General features: G+C 40.4%; 1 protein-coding gene across 3 annotated transcripts in view; it reads right to left on the reverse strand.

Moving 5' to 3' along the window:
- The window catches only part of dmd (dystrophin), a 217,575-nt gene that overhangs the window by 185,085 nt on the left and 13,289 nt on the right, over positions 1 to 19,201 (reverse strand). For all 3 annotated transcript variants that reach the window (XR_010014843.1, XM_063010432.1, XM_063010433.1), the window contains exons 2-8: positions 15,243 to 15,304; positions 11,666 to 11,758; positions 9,146 to 9,223; positions 8,852 to 8,944; positions 6,223 to 6,395; positions 5,221 to 5,339; positions 489 to 664 (exon numbers count right to left, since the gene is read on the reverse strand). Coding sequence is in view for 2 of the 3 variants with exons in the window: in XM_063010432.1 (XP_062866502.1) it covers positions 489 to 664; positions 5,221 to 5,339; positions 6,223 to 6,395; positions 8,852 to 8,944; positions 9,146 to 9,223; positions 11,666 to 11,758; positions 15,243 to 15,304 (794 nt within the window). In the remaining variant the exon portion in view is untranslated. The remainder of the gene's footprint in view (positions 1 to 488; positions 665 to 5,220; positions 5,340 to 6,222; positions 6,396 to 8,851; positions 8,945 to 9,145; positions 9,224 to 11,665; positions 11,759 to 15,242; positions 15,305 to 19,201) is intronic.

Raw genomic sequence — 19,201 nt, forward strand, 5'->3', positions numbered from 1 at the left:
AGAAATAAACAGGCATTTATAATTTTGATAAATAAACGATAATCACAAATACAGTATTATTATTATTTTTTTTTTTAAAGAAATAATAAAAGGAAACTTTGTCATAATTTGTCTTCAATTTCAGTTAAATCATATCGTGAACCCAGTATTGTGAATCGCATTGCATTGCATCGTGGGTAGAGTGTATCGTTACATCCCTAGTGAATTATGATCTTTGTTTAGGCTTAGCAGGACATAGTATGTCTCGAAGCGTCTTTGCTATTGTACAAATTGGTTATGCTAATCTTGATATGCCACGACCCAACTTATGAATTTAAATGCCAACACTTAAGCAATATCACAGATACTCTATAAAGTAGTTTCTAGTTAAATATAGCCCGTAACCAGGTTAAATTGGCGTACAGATCAGATTTCCTATTATTTTGTGAAAGAAACAAAAGCGTACAATATCTCTTCCGCTCCACATTAATCTTGGAAAGCAGACTTACCTGTTGGGAATAGCGCTGCTGTGTTTGAAGAAAGTGTTTCTCCTTAGATATTACAGTGTGGGGAAGAGTCTCAACCTCCTTAAGGGCCTCTAAACTCACACGGTGGGGCAGGACTTTAAACAGGGAGGTGACGTACATAATTACAGACTTCTTATCTGGACAAGTGGTAGCCACATCTAGAAGATGAAAAAGAACTCTTTAAACTCCTGACGGTTTCGCTGTTTGCATAAACCAAATCAACCCTTACAAACAGGAAACCCAACAGAAGCAACTGTACAGCAGAGAAGCTCCTTAAATTGCAATTCCAACTTTTTAAAGCTATTGAAAATAATGTCCAGAAGTTATTGAAGTTGAAAACACAGATCACTCATTCCCATTCGCACCTCTTAATACCAGAGAATAGAAATGTCAAAATCTCTCTCTATGTATACATTTATATAAAGAAAGCAAGTGAGAGAGATTATTTCTATTCTGTGGTGTTAGAAGGAGGGGGTGGGAACGAGATCTCTCTTTCTCTTTCTCTCATTTATATATATATATATATATATATTAAAAAAAAAAAATATATATATTTATATATACTGTATATATATCAAAAGTCAAAAGTTTGGACACACCTTCTCATTCCATGGTTTTTCTTGATTATTTTTATTTTCTACATTGTAGATTAATACTGAAGACATCCAGACTATGAAGGAACACATATGGAATTATTTAGTAAACAAAAAAGTGTTAAATAAACCAGAATATGTTTTATATTTTATATTCTTCAAAGTAGCCACCTTTTGCTTTGATGACAGCTTTTCACACTCTTGGCATTCTCTCAATCAGCTTCATGAGGTATCCACCTGGAAAGGTTTTCATTTAATAGGTGTGCCTTGTCAAGAGTTAATTTCTGGAATTTCTTGCCTTCTTAATGTGTTTGAGACCATCAGTTGTGTTGTGCAGAGGTAGGGTTGTACAAAGGTCTATACAGTGAATAGTCCTATTTGACTATTGTTCTAATCCATATTATGGCAAGAATCACTCAACCAAGTAAAGAGAAACGATAATCCATCATTACTTTAAGACATGAAGGTCAGTCAATCCGGAAAATTTCAAGAACTTTGAACGTATCCTCAAGTGTAGTCGCAAAGACCATCAAACGCTATGATGAAACTGGCTCTCATGAGGGCCGCCCCAGGAATGGAAGACCAAGATTTACGTCTGCTGCAGAGGATAAGTTCATCAGAGTTACCAGCCTCAGAAACCGCCAATTAACAGCATCTCAGATTAGATCCCACAAAAATGCTTCACAGAGTATAAGTAGCAAACACATCTCAACATCAACTATTCAGAGGAGACTGCGTGAATCAGGCCTTCATGGTCAAATTACTGTAAAAAAACCACTTCTGAGGAAGAACAACAATTAGAAGAGAATTACTTGGGTCAAGAAACACAAGGAATGGACATTAGACCAGTGGAAATCTGTCCTTTGGTCTGATGAGTCCAAATTTGAGATTTTTGGTTCTACCCGCCGTCTCTATGTAAGACACAGAAAAGGTTAGCGGATGGTTTGTACATGTGTGGTTCCCACCGTGAAGCATGGACGAGGAGGTGTGATGGTATGGGGATGCTTTGCTGCCGACACTGTTGGTGATTTATTCAAAAACCAAGGCACACTTAACCAGCATGGCTACCACAGCATTCTGCAGCAACATGCCATCCCATCTGGTTTGCGCTTAGTAGGAGCATCATTTGTTTTTCAACAGAACAATGACCCCAAACACACCTTCAGGCTATGTAAGGGCTGTTTGACCAAGAAAGAAAGTGATTGAGTGCTGCGTCAGATTACCTGGCCTCCACAATCACCTGACCTGAACCCAACTGAGATGGTTTGGGATGAGTTGGACTGCAGAGTGAAGGCAAAGCAGCCAACAAGTGCTTAGCACCTCTGGGAACTCCTTCAAGACTGTTGGAAAACCATTCCAGGTGGATACCTCATGAAGCTGATTGAGAGAATGCCAAGAGTGTGCAAAGCTGTCATCAAAGCAAAAGGTGGCTACTTTGAAGAATATAAAATATATTCTGGTTTGTTTAACACTTTTTGTTTACTAAATAATTCCATATGTGTTCCTTCATAGTCTGGATGTCTTCAGTATTAATCTACAATGTAGAAAATAAAAATAATCAAGAAAAACCATGGAATGAGAAGGTGTGTATATATATATATACACACACACACCGACCAGGCATAACATTATGACCATCATAACCACCGTACATGTTAGTGGGTGGGATCTTTTAGGCAGCAAGTGAACATTTTATCCTTAAAGTTGATATGTTAGAAGCAGGAAAAATAGGCAAGCGTAAGGATGCGAGTTTGACAAGAGCCAAATTGTTATGGCTAGACGACTGGGTCAGAGCATCTCCAAAACTGAAGCTCTTGTGGGGTGTTCCTGGTCTGCAGTGGTCAGTATCTATCAAAAGTGGTCCAAGGAAGGAACAGTGGTAAAGCGGCGACAGGATCATGGGCAGACAAGGCTCACTGATGCACGTGGGAAGCGAAGCTTTTAGCTTTTAAGCTATTATAACTTTTGGAAACATCACATGACATGCAGTTCATGGCATCATAGACTGTGTTATAACTTAATAATAATAATACATTTATTTTAAGATTTATTTTAAGACCTTTTAAGATACTCAATGGCAGTGCACAACCACAGACATAGGGCAGCATGGTATATAATCAATGTAAGTAAATAACAGACTGTCACGCGCGGGCTATGACGGGCAAGAGGGGCGGACACACACGCAGAGATGAGGACAAACTTAGTTTATTAATAATAATAATAAAAGACAATAAACACAGAAGAGCTTAGAAACCTGGAGCTAGAAACCTGAAGCTAGAAACCTGGAGCTAGAAACCTGGAGCCAGATACCTGGAGCCAGATACCTGGAGCTAGATACCTGGAGCTAGATACCTGGAGCTAGATACCTGGAGCCAGAAACCTGGAGCAAGATACCTGGAGCCAGAAACCTGGAGCTAGAAACCTGAAGCAAGAAACCTGGAGCTAGAAACCTGGAGCTAGAAACCTGGAGCTAGAAACCTGGAGCAAGAAACCTGGAGCTAGAAACCTGGAGCAAGAAACCTGGAGCTAGAAACCTGCAGCTAGATACCTGGAGCTAGAAACCTGAAGCAAGAAACCTGGAGCAAGATACCTGGAGCCAGAAACCTGGAGCCAGAAACCTGGAGCCAGAAACCTGGAGCTAGAAACCTGGAGCTAGAAACCTGAAGCAAGAAACCTAGAGCAAGATACCTGGAGCTACAAACCTGAAGCAAGAAACCTGGAGCTAGATACCTGCAGCTAGAAACCTGGAGCTAGATACCTGGAGCTAGAAACCTGGAGCAAGAAACCTGGAGCTAGAAACCCGGAGCTAGAAACCCGGAGCCAGAAACCCGGAGCCAGAAACCCGGAGCTAGAAACCCGGAGCTAGAAACTCGGAGCTAGATACCTGGAGCTAGAAACCTGGAGCCAGAAACCCGGAGCCAGAAACTCGGAGCTAGAAACTCGGAGCTAGATACCTGGAGCTAGAAACCTGGAGCTAGAAACCTGGAGCCACAAACCCGGAGCCACAAACCCGGAGCCAGAAACATGGAGCTAGAAACAACAAGAAACCAGGCCAAAGCCAAAAGAGTTCCCAAAGACTGCTCTACAGCTCATCTCTTATATAAGGAGCAGCTGGAGCTAATTAGTCCAGGAAACCAATCATGAGCTGGGGCGTGGCAGTCGACTGAATGTGCTCATGGAGAGGGGGGCGTGGCACAGACCAATATATTTTTTTTATTAAAATTGAAGTAAAAGTAAAAATTTATTTTTAATTTATTTAGTTAAAAAGTTATTTAGTGCTACAATACTATACAGTGCTGATATAGGGGTGGGTAACATGACTCCTTATTTAAAATAATTAAAAAATAATTATTTATTAAGATGTGTTTTACCTTTATAAAACTATAAACAACTTTAAAATAAAGGGGAAAAAATTAAAAATACAACATGTGAACGATTTTAAATTACTGGCAAAAGTGAGTCTTTAGCTGATTTTTGAAAAACAAGAATGACATTTACATTTACAGCATTTAGCAGCCCGCCTTTATCCAAAGCGACTTACAGTGCTATTACAGTATACAATCTGGGCAATTGAGGGTTAAGGGCCTTGCTCAAGGGCCCAACAACAGCAACCTGGCAGTGGTGGGGCTTGAACCAGCTTCTGATTACTAGTCCATTACCCTAACCACTAGGCTACAGCTTGCTTGAAGGTGCAGTTATAGAGTTCCTAAGTTCAGGCCCTTCAACAATAAAAGCTCTATCACTGAATGATAGACCAGACCAGAGACAGCATGAAGAAGACTATTTGGCCTACTAGTTAGTGAGATAATCCAGGGAGGGAGAAATTTGAAAACCAGAAGAAAGGCTTTATACTGGATGGGAAAATGAACCAAAAGCCAGTGCAGATGTTTAAGTGTAGGGGTGATATCCTTCACGGATCTGGTGTGTGTGAGAACCCTGGCTGCTGAATTCTAAATGTATTGTAACTTTTAGTTTTCTAAAGGTCTTAATAAATGCTTTATATTTTGCCACTTCAATTACCTGAAAGGCAAAGATAAGGACTCACATTAACTGAGTACAATGCTGTAGAGGAAACTCCGAACACCAATAATTCTACACGTCAATATACGATAACAAGTTACCTTCAGGGTCGAGCAGTCGTTCAATACCCAAATGCTTCTCAGAAACAGTGAAAGCATGATCCAACCGGTCAATAGCTTTATCCATTTGTTCCACCACAGCCCAGTTGAACAGCTCGGGCCTTGCAAAATAGAAATACGCATATCACATACACCGATCAGCCATAATATTTAAACACTCACTGTCCATTTTATCAGCTCCACTTAACATATAGAAGCACTTTGTAATTCTAGAGTCACTGACTGTAGTCCGTCTGTTTCTCTGCATGCTTTGTTAGCCTTTTTTATGCTGTACTTGCTGGTCAGGACTCTCCCAGGACCACTATACAGTAGGTATAATTTGGGTGGTGGATCATTCTCAGCACTGCAGTGACACTGACATGGTGGTGGTGTATTAGTGTGTGTTGAGCTGGTATGAGTGGATCAGACACAGCAATGCTGATGGAGTTTTTACACACCTCACTGTCACTGCTAGACTGACAATAGTCCACTAACCGAAAATATCCAGCCAACAGCGCTCCATGGGCAGTGTCCTGTGACCATTGATGAAGGTCTAGAAGATGACCAACTCAAACAGCAGCAATAGATGAGTGATCGTCTCTGAGTTTACATCTACAAGGTGGACCAACTAGGTAGGAGTGTCTAATAGAGTGGACAATAAGTGGACATGGTATTTAAAAACTCCAGCAGCACTGCTGTCTTGTTATACCAGCACAACACACATTAACATGTCAGTGTCACTGCAGTGCTGAGAATGATCCACCACCTAAATAATACCTGCTCTGTGGTATGTACAGAAACAGATGGACTACAGTCAGTAATTGTAGAACTTAAAAGTGCTTTTACATAAAAAGGAGAGTGTGTGTAGAAACAAGGAGGTGGTTTTAATGTTATGGCTAATCAGTTTATAATTGAACTCTTAAAGGAAACCTATGTTTATGTGCAATAAAAATATACTAACAGTCAGTAACAGTTCAGTCACCCTACACCCCATGTTTCACTAACCTGTGGCTATGGATGAGCGCATTGAAGGCAAAACCATCCTCCCAGCTGCTAGAGAAGTTCACAACATTGACCTGTGGGTAATCCTTACTGGACTGCCTAACCCAGCTCAGTAGAATCTTTTCACTGTTGGTTTGCTTTAAGTCCGCCATCAAATCTTTCATCACATCCTTCACCTGTGATAAAGGGGAAAATATGCATAAGCCATTATGTTCTAAACCATTAGGAATAATTTTTAAATCTAGTCCTTGGTAAAGTTTATGGTCTGCTCGAACAGCATATCTAATGTTTCAGATTAAAATATTACAGTATAGTGATTAAGGCCAAGCGTAACCCTAGCACCACATTCCACTATAAGAACATCATACCAACAGTCATACATGGTGGTAGCAGTGTGATGATCTGGGGCTGCTTTGTCTCCGTAGGACCTGGACGACTTGCTATAACTGATGTAACCATGATTTCTGCTCTCTACCAGAAAATCCTGAAGCCCTTCTGCTGAGGTTCCAATACTTTTTCAAAGCACTACATCTTTTGTTGCATTTCCCCCCCCCCCAATTTTCCTCCCAATGTAGTCGCAGCCAATCAGCCGATTGCACTATGCTTCTTCTCTACTGATGCGTCCCTTTGCTCCTGACCGAGGAGAGCCGTGACTAACACGCCTCCTCCGACTGCATCTTTTCACCAGCACAAGGTGAGTTCATATGTGGATCAGCTTTGTGCATGAAGAGCCATGCACTGATCTCCATTATCCCTCGTCTCTGTGCAGGCGGCATCAATCAGCCAACAGAGGTCGTAAATGTACCAGAAATCCCTCTGGCATCCAACCTACCAATGAGCTAATCATTGTTCGTGTAGGCGCCCAGCCTGTCGATAGCAGAGCTGAGATTCAAACTCATGAGTTTAAAAAGTCAGCTCTGGTGTGTTCTACCGCCGCACCACCAGAGCGCCCAGCACTGCATCTTATTTGCAGGGGAAATTAATGGTAGTGAAATCAGTGTTCCAGTATGTTGTTTATCTTGGACAAAATGTTAATTAATTCACTTTTATTAACTGCTTCATCTTGATCATGTGGGCCACCATGTGTACAGCTTCACCCAGAAACACTGCACACAAGATGGGAAAGACTGGCAAGATGCCAATGCTAAATGTTTTCTCAAATTTAAACAACTTTAACATCTCACTCACTCACTTTCTTAACCGCTTATCCAATTAGAGTCGCACGGGGTGCTGGAGCCTATCCCAGCTTTTCAATGGGCACAAGGCACATAGTAACACCCTGGACGGGACACCAGTCCCTTGCAGGGCAGACACACATACACACACTCATTCACCTAAAGGGCAATTCAGTGTCTCCAATTAACCTGACTGCATGTTGTTGGACTGTGGGAGGAAACCGGAGCTCCCGGAGGAAACCTACGCAGACTTAAGGAGAACATGCACAAGAACAAGGAGAACTCCACACAGAAAGGACCTGGACCGCCCCGCCTGGGGATTGAACCCAGGATCTTATCGACCTTCTTACCTGCTCACTCTCCCTTTTAGTTATGCTGTAATAATTAGGGTTGCCGGGGTCTAAAGCTACTCTCTGTAAAACTGATATTTTACTCAACTCGCATTGTACTTTTTTAACTACATTTTTTGTTGTTTTACCCCGAGGGTGTTCTGATGGAAACCTGTTTACCCGCCCGAGGTTAAGGAATAAAGTCGAGACTGCCGTGCCAATAATGCTGCTCCTGCCGGATGTGACGGGACCTGGCGTGTTTGCACCAAGAATGTCAAGAACTCACTACAGACTGCAGACTGGACTGAATAATAACTCTATTATTATTATTATTTTTTTTTGCTAGTTATAACTTTTAGTTTATTTTAATTCTGTGTTTGTATGATTTGTGTAAATCCTATTTATTTAAAGTATCCTCCAGGCTACCCAAGAAGGATGGGCCCTGCTGAGTCTGGTCCCTCTCAAGGTTTCTTTCTGTCATTTTAAGGGAGTTTTTCCTTGCCACTGTCGCCCTCGGCCTGCTCAACAGGGTTTTTTTTATCTGTTGGTCCTGGATTTTGTAAAGTTGCTTTGAGACAATGTCTATTGTAAAAAGCGCTATATAAATAAATTCGACTCGACTTCACTTCTTGCTGTAAGGTGACAGTGCTACCCACCCACTTTTACATCTACTAGATCTATATATACCATTACTTTAAGCATGGCATCCATGCATATGAATTACAGAAAGAGCTGCAAGTGGAAAAAACTACTCCCTTAAAGAAAATAAAGATTATAGCTCATAACTTTTTGGCAGAGCTAGAGTTTACTTTATATTAAGTCTTTATCAGTTGGAACACCCCTACATAATAAAACCTATTGGGTTGGGTTGGGTTGGGTTACACCATGATTAAACCATTTGGAACTCACTAATGACCCTTCATTTGCTTGGGATGTGATTTGTTATAGAAGCACCACCAAGGTGTGTTGTGCCCATGGTGAAAACTAAGGAGCTGCCACAAAAGCTGAAAAAAAATTATTGCATCAAAAAAACAATGGGTAGATTTCCAAAACCTTGAACCACTGAGTCGTATGGAAGTTTCAAACTTTCAGTGCCAAATCAAAACAGATAAATTCCAGCCAGTTTACCTGCCAATGGAGAATTATGCTCCAGATGAGTCCCAATGTCAGTTTATGATTGCCATCAACAATGTCAGCTCCACCAATATTCACCAAATCAACCTACAAGTAGAATAACAGTCATAAATAAGGACATCATAAAAAGACTTTAAGTAATTTGCCATTTTAAAAATTCTGCAAGGTTAAAATACAAAGTAAGCTTTATTCTGAAAATGTTAATATTATAATTAAATTGTGTGTGCCCTCTTAACACCACTGTTTAGAATACCCTATATAAATACAACAGTGTTACCTATAACTTACATGGTTTTTCTGAAGGATCTGGAGCACTCTGTTGACATTATTGAGCGAGTGCACTCTGGTGAAACCACGCTCTTTTAACTGCAGGAACAGAAAACATATACACATTATGTATATACCTTATAAACATTATATGTTGTGGGCAATTGCATCTTTTATACATCTATAATAAGAAATACAGTCAAGCCGTAAAGTCTGCACACCCCTTTCACCTTCTCCACGTTTTATTACATTACAGACTCATTCTATAATAGACTGAGTTCATTTTTTGTCACAAAATTCAACACAAATTAGGCCACAATGACAAAGTGAAAGCAGGTTTTTAGACATTTGTGCTAATTTATTAAAAATTGAAATGTAAATTATCATATGTACACAAGTGTGCACACCCTTTGATATGACACCCAAAAGTGAGCTGAGGTACATTTTGTTTTCACTGATATTGCTGAGATGTTTCTACAACATGACAGCCTGCTTGGAGTTTGACAAAGGCACCTAGAGGACTCTCAAACCATGATTCTCTGGTCTGATGAAACCAAAAATTGAACTTTCTGGCCTGAATACCAAGCGTCACGTCTGGAGGAAACCAGTGAAGCATGTTAAGATGTGGGGATGATTTTTCAGCAGCGGGACCGGGACGACTAGTCCTGATAGAGGGAAAGATGAATGCAGCTAAGTACACCGAGATCCTTGAAGAAAACCTGCTCCAGAGTGCTTCCAACATGACAACGACCCAAAGCACACGGCCAAGAATACAAAGGAGCGGCTTCGGAGACTTTCGGAGAAAGTCTGTGAATGCCCTTGAGTGGCCAAGCCAGAGCCCAGACCTGAATCCAATCAAACATCTGTGGAAGGAGCTGAAAATGGCTGTGTACCGACGCTCCCCATCCAACCTGACGGAGCTTGCAAGGATATGCCAAGAGGAATGGGCAAAAATGTCCAGAAACATGTGTACCAAGCTCGTAGCTTCTTTCCCAAGACGCCTTGAAGCTGTAATTGCTGCCAAAGGTGCATCAACCAAGTATTAGGCTTGTGTAGGGTGTGTACAGATATGTAACCCCTAAATAAACCATTTTAGTCAGTAAAATAAAATTGCATATTTTCTAAACCCTGTTTTCACTTCGTAATTATTGGTGATTGTGTGGAGATGTTCGAGGCAAAAAAACAAGAACTCCATCTATTATAGAATGAGTCTGTAACGTAATAAAACGTGGAGAAGGTAAAATGGGTGTGCAGACTTTCCGGCTTGATTGTAAGCTTTTTGCAGCATTGTGGCTCCATTGTTGTGGTTCCATTCCATTCCTCTTGGCAAATTTTCTTCAGTTTAACAAGACTACTATGGACCCTTTGATGAACTCTCAATTTTAGAATTCTTGTAAAATTCTCTATAGGATACAAGCCAAAAGATTAGATAGGCTGTACAATTGTACATATAATTTTTTGTAATGCCTCAGTACCATTGGCAGAGAAGCAACCTCATTTCATGCTGCTCACATCTTCGTACTTTAATGCGGGTGTGGTGCCCTTGGAAATACACACACAATTCTTCTGTCTTCAAACATAATGAGATAAATCAATGCCAAATTGTTTGCCACATTTTTGTTTACTTTGACCATTGTATGACATTTCTCTTACCTTTCCCATTACCAGACTAAACGCAAGTCATGAAGTTCTAAACCAAGTGAACTGACAGAGATGATCTGGCTTTGGCTGTGCAGCTTTTTTAATCAAAGTGATTCTCTTTTTTCATTAGAACATTGATACGCTAATTTATCCTTACCATGATTGCTGGTAATTGCATTAAATCTTTCCAGCCAAAAGCAATGATTACAACCTAGATTACAATCTAGAACTTGATTTATTTCTCAAAAAATCTTGACAGTATTTGTTTTAATGTAACCAAACAAATTTTTTCAAATATTTTTGCATTTAAATTTGTATGTTTCTATGAATAAATACAACAATAAAATACATTTTATAAATTGTAATCTGTGTATATACTGAAAGAACATTAAATAACAAAGTAATGGAATTATTATTTTTTTATACGGTATATTTTCTGCTGTGTTGCTGAAGGCAAACTGGTGAAATGAGTTTCAGACCTAAAGAAATGTTTGTAGTGATGTGAGGAAATTGTGGGTTATTTATGGGGATCATTGAGCCTAAGTCTGTATGCTCCATTTACTCTGTTACGATGTTGATGGAATCTGATTCTGGAAAGCCGATACACAGATCTGCATAAAATCACGGTTATTTATGTAACCTTCAGTTTTATTTTTAAGGTTTTCGCTATTGCATTATTTATTTATTGTTATTTATTCTATATGTAATAGAGTAATAAAGTCAATGCATGCTATTTAAAGTCAGAATTAGATTAATAATTGACGTCACAGAAAGTCATTAAGTTTCAGGCTAAATAGTGAATATATGGTAGTGATAATATGGTCCCAAAGGAAATATTCACAATATTCACCTAATTATACTGCCCAACACCCACATTAGCTTAACATTACAAATAGTTACCAATTCCCGCCCGGTCAGGCCCTCCAAAAGCTCCAAAAGACGACGACCATCACACAGATCAGTAAAGAGGTCATTGATAGGAGGTCTTCCAGCCTGAAGAATACATACAACAAATAAGTAAATCCACTGATCATGTGATGTACAATGTACTTTGGCATTGTTATTTATTTATGTATTTATCTATTTATTTATTTATTAGGATAGTAACGTGACAGAAACGGTAGTGACTCATTACACAAGATTCATCAATTCACAAGTTTAATGTCAAAAATAGTCTTGGACAATTGTATATCTCCAATTCACCTCACTTGCATGTCTTTGGACTGTGGGAGGAAACCGGAGCTCCCGGAGGAAACCCATGCAGACACGGGGAGAACATGCAAACCTCACACAGAAAGGACCCAGACTGCCCCACCTGGGGATCGAACCCAGACAGTGCCACCCACTGGGCCACCATGCCGCCCACTTTGGCACTGTAGATTAATATTATTCTCTCGATAAATAAACAGGTAAGTCATATTAATAATGCTGTTATTCAGACATCATCAAACAAAACCAGATTATTAATAAAAATATTAATATAGGTTCTAAATACAGCATCTGATCTGCATTAGTTCTGTAACAGCACAGTCAGATTGGGAGAAATGCTTTTATTTTCATAAATATACATGTATACAGTACAATACAATTCTCTTTTTGTTTTAAAGCTTAGGTCCAATCACAGAGTCAGACAGAACCCCAAACCTTCCAACTGATAGCCCAGAGCACTGACCACTGAGCTATAACTGCCCAGATTAAGAGCATTTTAATGTTATTTTGTGCCAATCTGCCAAATAAACAGATAAACATTTTAGTCAGTTTAAAAGAAAAGCATTTAAACATCATGCAAATATTTTCCAATAAAGCTCTATAAATGTATTTATTATTATATACAGTGTATCACAAAAGTGAGTACACCCCTCACATTTCTGCAGATATTTAAGTATATCTTTTCATGGGACAACACTGACAAAATGACACTTTGACACAATGAAAAGTAGTCTGTGTGCAGCTTATATAACAGTGTAAATTTATTCTTCCCTCAAAATAACTCAATATACAGCCATTAATGTCTAAACCACCGGCAACAAAAGTGAGTACACCCCTAAGAGACTACACCCCTAAATGTCCAAATTGAGCACTGCTTGTCATTTTCCCTCCAAAATGTCATGTGACTCGTAAGTATTACTAGGTCTCAGGTGTGCATAGGGAGCAGGTGTGTTCAATTTAGTAGTACAGCTCTCACACTCTCTCATACTGGTCACTGAAAGTTCCAACATGGCACCTCATGGCAAAGAACTCTCTGAGGATCTTAAAAGACGAATTGTTGCGCTACATGAAGATGGCCAAGGCTACAAGAAGATTGCCAACACCCTGAAACTGAGCTGCAGCACAGTGGCCAAGATCATCCAGCGTTTTAAAAGAGCAGGGTCCACTCAGAACAGACCTCGCGTTGGTCGTCCAAAGAAGCTGAGTGCACGTGCTCAGTGTCACATCCAACTGCTGTCTTTGAAAGATAGGCGCAGGAGTGCTGTCAGCATTGCTGCAGAGATTGAAAAGGTGGGGGGTCAGCCTGGCAGTGCTCAGACCATACGCCGCACACTACATCAAATTGGTCTGCATGGCTGTCACCCCAGAAGGAAGCCTCTTCTGAAGTCTCTACACAAGAAAGCCCGCAAACAGTTTGCTGAAGACATGTCAACAAAGGACATGGAATACTGGAACCATGTCCTATGGTCTGATGAGACCAAGATTAATTTGTTTGGTTCAGATGGTCTCAAGCATGTGTGGCGGCAATCAGGTGAGGAGTACAAAGATAAGTGTGTCATGCCTACAGTCAAGCATAGTGGTGGGAATGCCATGGTCTGGGGCTGCATGAGTGCAGCAGGTGTTGGGGAGTTACATTTCATTGAGGGACACATGAACTCCAATATGTACTGTGAAATACTGAAGCAGAGCATGATCCCCTCCCTCCGGAAACTGGGTCGCAGGGCAGTGTTCCAGCATGATAATGACCCCAAACACACCTCTAAGACGACCACTGCTTTATTGAAGAGGCTGAGGGTAAAGGTGATGGACTGGCCAAGCATGTCTCCAGACCTAAACCCAATAGAACATATTTGGGGCATCCTCAAGCGGAAGGTGGAGGAGCGCAAAGTCTCGAATATCCGCCAGCTCCGTGATGTCATCATGGAGGAGTGGAAAAGCATTCCAGTGAAGCTCTGGTAAACTCCATGCCCAGGAGAGTTAAGGCAGTTCTGGGAAATAATGGTGGCCACACAAAATATTGACACTTCAGGAACTTTCACTAAGGGGTGTACTCACTTTTGTTGCCGGTGGTTTAGACATTAATGGCTGTATATTGAGTTATTTTGAGGGAAGAATAAATTTACACTGTTATATAAGCTGCACACAGACTACTTTTCATTGTGTCAAAGTGTCATTTTGTCAGTGTTGTCCCATGAAAAGATATACTTAAATATCTGCAGAAATGTGAGGGGTGTACTCACTTTTGTGATACACTGTATTTTTAAATCTACAGGTGTACTTAATAAAGCAGATTTATTTATGTTGCCAAAAGTATTCGATCGTCTGTCTTCAAACGCATATGAACTTGAGTGACATCCCATTCTTAATCCGTAGTGTTCAATATGATGTTGGCCCACCCTTTGCAGATTTCCACAAGGTTTAGGAGACACTGATGTCTCTGCTCTCAGACACTGATGTCTCTGCTCTAATTTATCCCAAAGGTGTTGTATTGGGTTGAGGTCAGGACTCTGTGCAGGCCAATCAAGTTCTTCCACATCAAACTCACTCATCTACGTCCTTATGGACCTTGCTTTGTGCACTGGTGCGCAGTCATGTCGGAACAGGAAATGGCCATCCCCAAACTGTTCCCACAAAGTTGGGAGCATGAAATTGTCCAAAATCTAACTAAGGGGCCGAGCCCAACTCCTGAAAAACAACCCCACACCATAATCCCCCCTCCACCAAACTTTACACTTGGCACAATGCAGTCAGACAAGTACCGGTCTCCTGGCAACCGGCAAACCCAGACTCGTCCATCGGATTGCCAGACGGAGAAGCGCGGTTCGTCACTCCAGAGAACACGTCTCTACTGCTCTAGAGTCCAGTGGCGGCGTGCTTTACACCACTGCACTTGGTGATGTAAGGCTTGGATGCAGCTGCTCGGCCATGGAAACCCATTCCATGAAGCTCTCTACACACTGTTCTTGAGCTAATCTGAAGGTCACTTGAAGTTTGGAGGTCTGTAGCGATTGACTCTGCGACTTCTGCGCACTATGCGCCTCAGCATCCGCTGACCCTGCTCTGTCATTTTACGTGGCCTACCACTTCGTAGCTGAGTTGCTGTCTTAAATTGTATAGCATTCCTTACGAAGGCATGATTTATTTCTATTTATTAACTAAATACAAATCTGTTCAAATTAAATGCATTATGCTGTATTCATAGGGATTTCACTGTTTAAGTTTCAGGGGCAAAATAAATCAAAATACTTTAGCCTCACATCAAACTTACCTTAGCAAATTGTGAGTTTATCCACTTTGTGAATGTTTTCTTTTGTACATCTTCTCTTTCATCTGTAATTTAATCAGAACAATATTAAATGCTTCTAAATGTCTCACAGATGCTGCATGATGCATTCCTGCATTTTACAAATGACCTTAAAAAGTTAATTATTACTGAAAGAGGTAAGCAAGGACCATTACAGTTGAGTGATACAATCAGCGGCGCTGTCAAGGGGTGGGCAGGGGGGTCACGGCCACCCTTATAAAATCATTCCCCCCGTGCCCGCACCTCTGAGAATTGAGTCGCATATGCTTCTTTCTGATAACTTTCATTAGGTGCTGTCCATTTCAGTCAATACTGTACATTAAAACCACCACCTTGTTTCTACACTCACTGTCCATTGTATCAGCTCCACTTACCATATAGAAGCACTTTGAAGTTCTACAATTACTGACTGAAGTCTACATACTTTTTAGTAGTCTGCTTTCACCCTGTTTGTCAATGGTCAGGACCCTGGTGGATCATTCTCATTCTGCAGGGACAATGACATGGTGGTGGTGTGTTGTGCTGGTATGAGTGGATAAGACACAGCAGCGCTGCTGGAGTTTTTAAATACCGTGTCCACTCACTGTCCACTCTATTAGACACTCCTACCTAGTTGGTCCACCTTGTAGATGTAAAGTCAGAGACGATCGCTCATCTATTGCTGCTGTTTGAGTTGGTCATCTTCTAGACCTTCATCAGTGGTCACAGGACGCTGCCCACAGGGCGCTGTTGGCTGGATATTTTTGGTTGGTGGACTATTCTCAGTCCAGCAGTGACAGTGAGGTGTCCATCAGCACTGCTGTTTCTTATCCACTCATACCAGCACAACACACACTAACCCACCACCACCATGTCAGTGTCAATGCAGTGCTGAGAATGATCCATCACTCAAATAATACCTGCTCTGTGGTGGTCCTGGGAGAGTCCTGACCATTGAAGAACAGTATGAAAGGGTGCTACAAAGTGCTTCTATATGGTAAGTGGAGCTGATAAAATGGACAGTGAGTCTAGAAACAAGGAGGTGGTTTTTATGTTATGGCTAATCAGTAAATATTTTTACAATAGTTCATGTAAAAAAAATGCAGGCAGCCAACCGCCATCGCTGTTTTACAGTCCAAACACAGAAGTGAGACAGTAAGGGTAAATCCCTATTATTACTATTCCACTGATTGTTTGTAAAAATGATTAGACCCTGTGATGGATTGGTGCCATGTCCAGGGTATTCCTGCTTTGCGCCCAAGTGTCTCTCTGTGGAACACTTGGTGGTAGAAATGGCTTTCAGGACTGGAAGCACTGTGTCAGATAATATTGTGGCTTTTTAAATAGCAACTGAACTATTAACTGAAAGGTCACAGGTTCAAGGCCTATCACTGCCAATCTGCAAACTGCTGGGCAACAAGCCAGTTCCTTAATGCTTAACTGCTTGGACTGTGTTTGGCCACAACAGTATGTCATACTAGACAAGAGTAGCTGCTGTAATGCTGTAATGTAAATAGTTGCTATGCTCTGCATATACTTCATGTACATTGTCTAGGTCTATATTTGCTGTGGCAACAAAACCAATAAAGCTTAAGTTTATGAGCATTTAAAGTGTATGAGCATTTGTTTGTCTGTTTGTTTATTAAGGTGAGCAGACAAAACATAAAATATCTTAAGTTCAAACTGTCTGCAATCAAATAAAAGTCAAAGTAAATGTAAGGAACACTGCATTGATTGCAGACAGGATGAACCTGAAATATTTCATGTTTTGTCTGCTTAGCTTCATTTCATGTATTAATAAACATCCATTCCTGCATTTCAGGCCTGCAACACATTCCAAAAAAAGTTGGGACAGTAACTCATTTACCACTTTGTTATGTTGCCATTCCTTTTCACCACACTTAAAAGACGTTTTGGCTCCGAGGAGACCAAGTGATTTAGTGTTTCAGCTTTTATTTTGTCTCATTCTTCCTGCAAACACGTCTTAAGTTGTGCAACAGTACGGGGTCGTCGTTGTCGCATTTTCCTTTTCAAAATTCTCCACACATTCTCTATTGGGGACAGGTCAGGACTGCAGGCAGGCCCTCTTCTTCTGCAGACATGCCTTTGTAATGTGTGCAGCATGTGGTTTTGCATTGTCTTGTTGAAAAATGCATGGACGTCCCCGGAAAAGATGACGTCTTGAAGGCAGCATATTTTGCTCTAAGATCTCAATGTACTTTCTGAATTAATGATGCCATCACAGAAGTGTAAATGACCTTTGCCAAGGGCACTGACACAGCCCCATACCATGACAGACCCTGGCTTTTGGACTTGTTGCTGATAACAGTCTGGATGGTCCTTTTCTTCTTTGGTCCGGAGCACATGACGTCCATTTTTTCCAAATAAGACCTGGAATGCTGATTCATCTGACCACAATACACGTAGATGCCTCCGAGCCCAGAGAAGTAGACGCCGCTTTTGGACATGGTTAACATGAGGCTTATTTTTTGCACAGTAAAGTTTTAAGTGGCATTTGTGCATGTAACTCTGTATTGTAGTGCTTGACAAAGGTTTGCCAGAGTAATCCCTCACCCATGTGGTTATATCAGCTATTGTTGAGTGGTGGTTCTTGATGCAGGGCCGTCTGAGGGATCGGGCGTTCAGCTTAAGCTTGCACCCTTGGCCTTTACGCACTGAATTCGTCCTGATTCCTTAAATCATTTAATGATATTACGCACTGTAGAGGGAGAAATATGCAAATCCCTTCCAATCTTTCTTTGAGGTTCATTGTTTTTAATCATTTCAATAATTTTCTCACACATTTGTTGACAAACTGGAGATCCTCTGATCATCTTTGCTTATCAGAGACTCAGCCTTTCCTGGATGCTGCTTTTGTACCAAACCATGATTACAATCACCTGTTGACATCACATCATTATTTAGTTTTTTCACCTCATTACTAGCCCTAAATTGCCACCATCCCAACTTTTTTTTGGAATGTGTTGCAGGCCTGAAATGCAGTAATGGAAGTATAGGAATAAATGAAATGAAGTTGAGCAGACAAAACATGAAATATCTTGGGTTCAAACTGTCTGCAATCAAATAAAAGTCAAAGTAAATGAAAGGAATACTGTGTTTTTATTTTATTTGCATTTTCCATACTGTCCCAACTTTTTCTGATTTGGGGTTGTAAAACAAGTCTGCTCTTTTATTGCAAGCCTTTTGTGTAAGTATTGCAGATGTTTTTTGCTTTGCCCCCTACATTAGCAAGTAATACGGTCATTCAGAGTTGACTGTATACAATGCAAGCAACTGAGGGCCTTGATATAAAAACATTTGCTTCAAAAATATGTAAGTATAGGCTTAGAATTAGTTGTTATATTATGTAAAACTGTAAAACTTGTCAAGATATTCTAGACACACTTGCAGACGACAGAAAAATTCTGGTGCATCACCGAGATGGGTTTGGGCATGCCTCTTATTATTAAAAAACCAATAAGGACCCTTGTATAAAAATAGGAAATAGTTAAATGCCTAGAACATCTCAGACAGTCATTCTTTATATTTATCATTCCAGTGTGGACATGTCTCATCAGGCTGCTAATATGGTGTTCTTTCTCCCATCTATCATCCAGTAAAAAAAGCTACATGGTTTTTGCAAGATAAACAATATATTTATTTATGCATTTTTATTTGTGCATTTGCAAAATGATTTATGGATATGGTGGGGACAGAACACTGATACAGAAATATGCAGTATGAAACTACAGAATATCCTAAAAAATATTATCTACTGAAATATTCTGAAATGTAGTGAAACATTTACCACATTTTTACTATTCAAACATTTGGATTATTCTGTTAACAGACAGACCTTTTTGTATTTAGCCATAAAAAGCAAAAGTGCAGTAGAGTACAGGTAAGCTAAAGGAAACCTCCTTGTTTCTACACTCACTGTCCAT

This window comes from Trichomycterus rosablanca, chromosome 15 (genome assembly GCF_030014385.1).
Source record: "Trichomycterus rosablanca isolate fTriRos1 chromosome 15, fTriRos1.hap1, whole genome shotgun sequence".
Classification (NCBI taxonomy): Eukaryota; Metazoa; Chordata; class Actinopteri; order Siluriformes; family Trichomycteridae; genus Trichomycterus; species Trichomycterus rosablanca.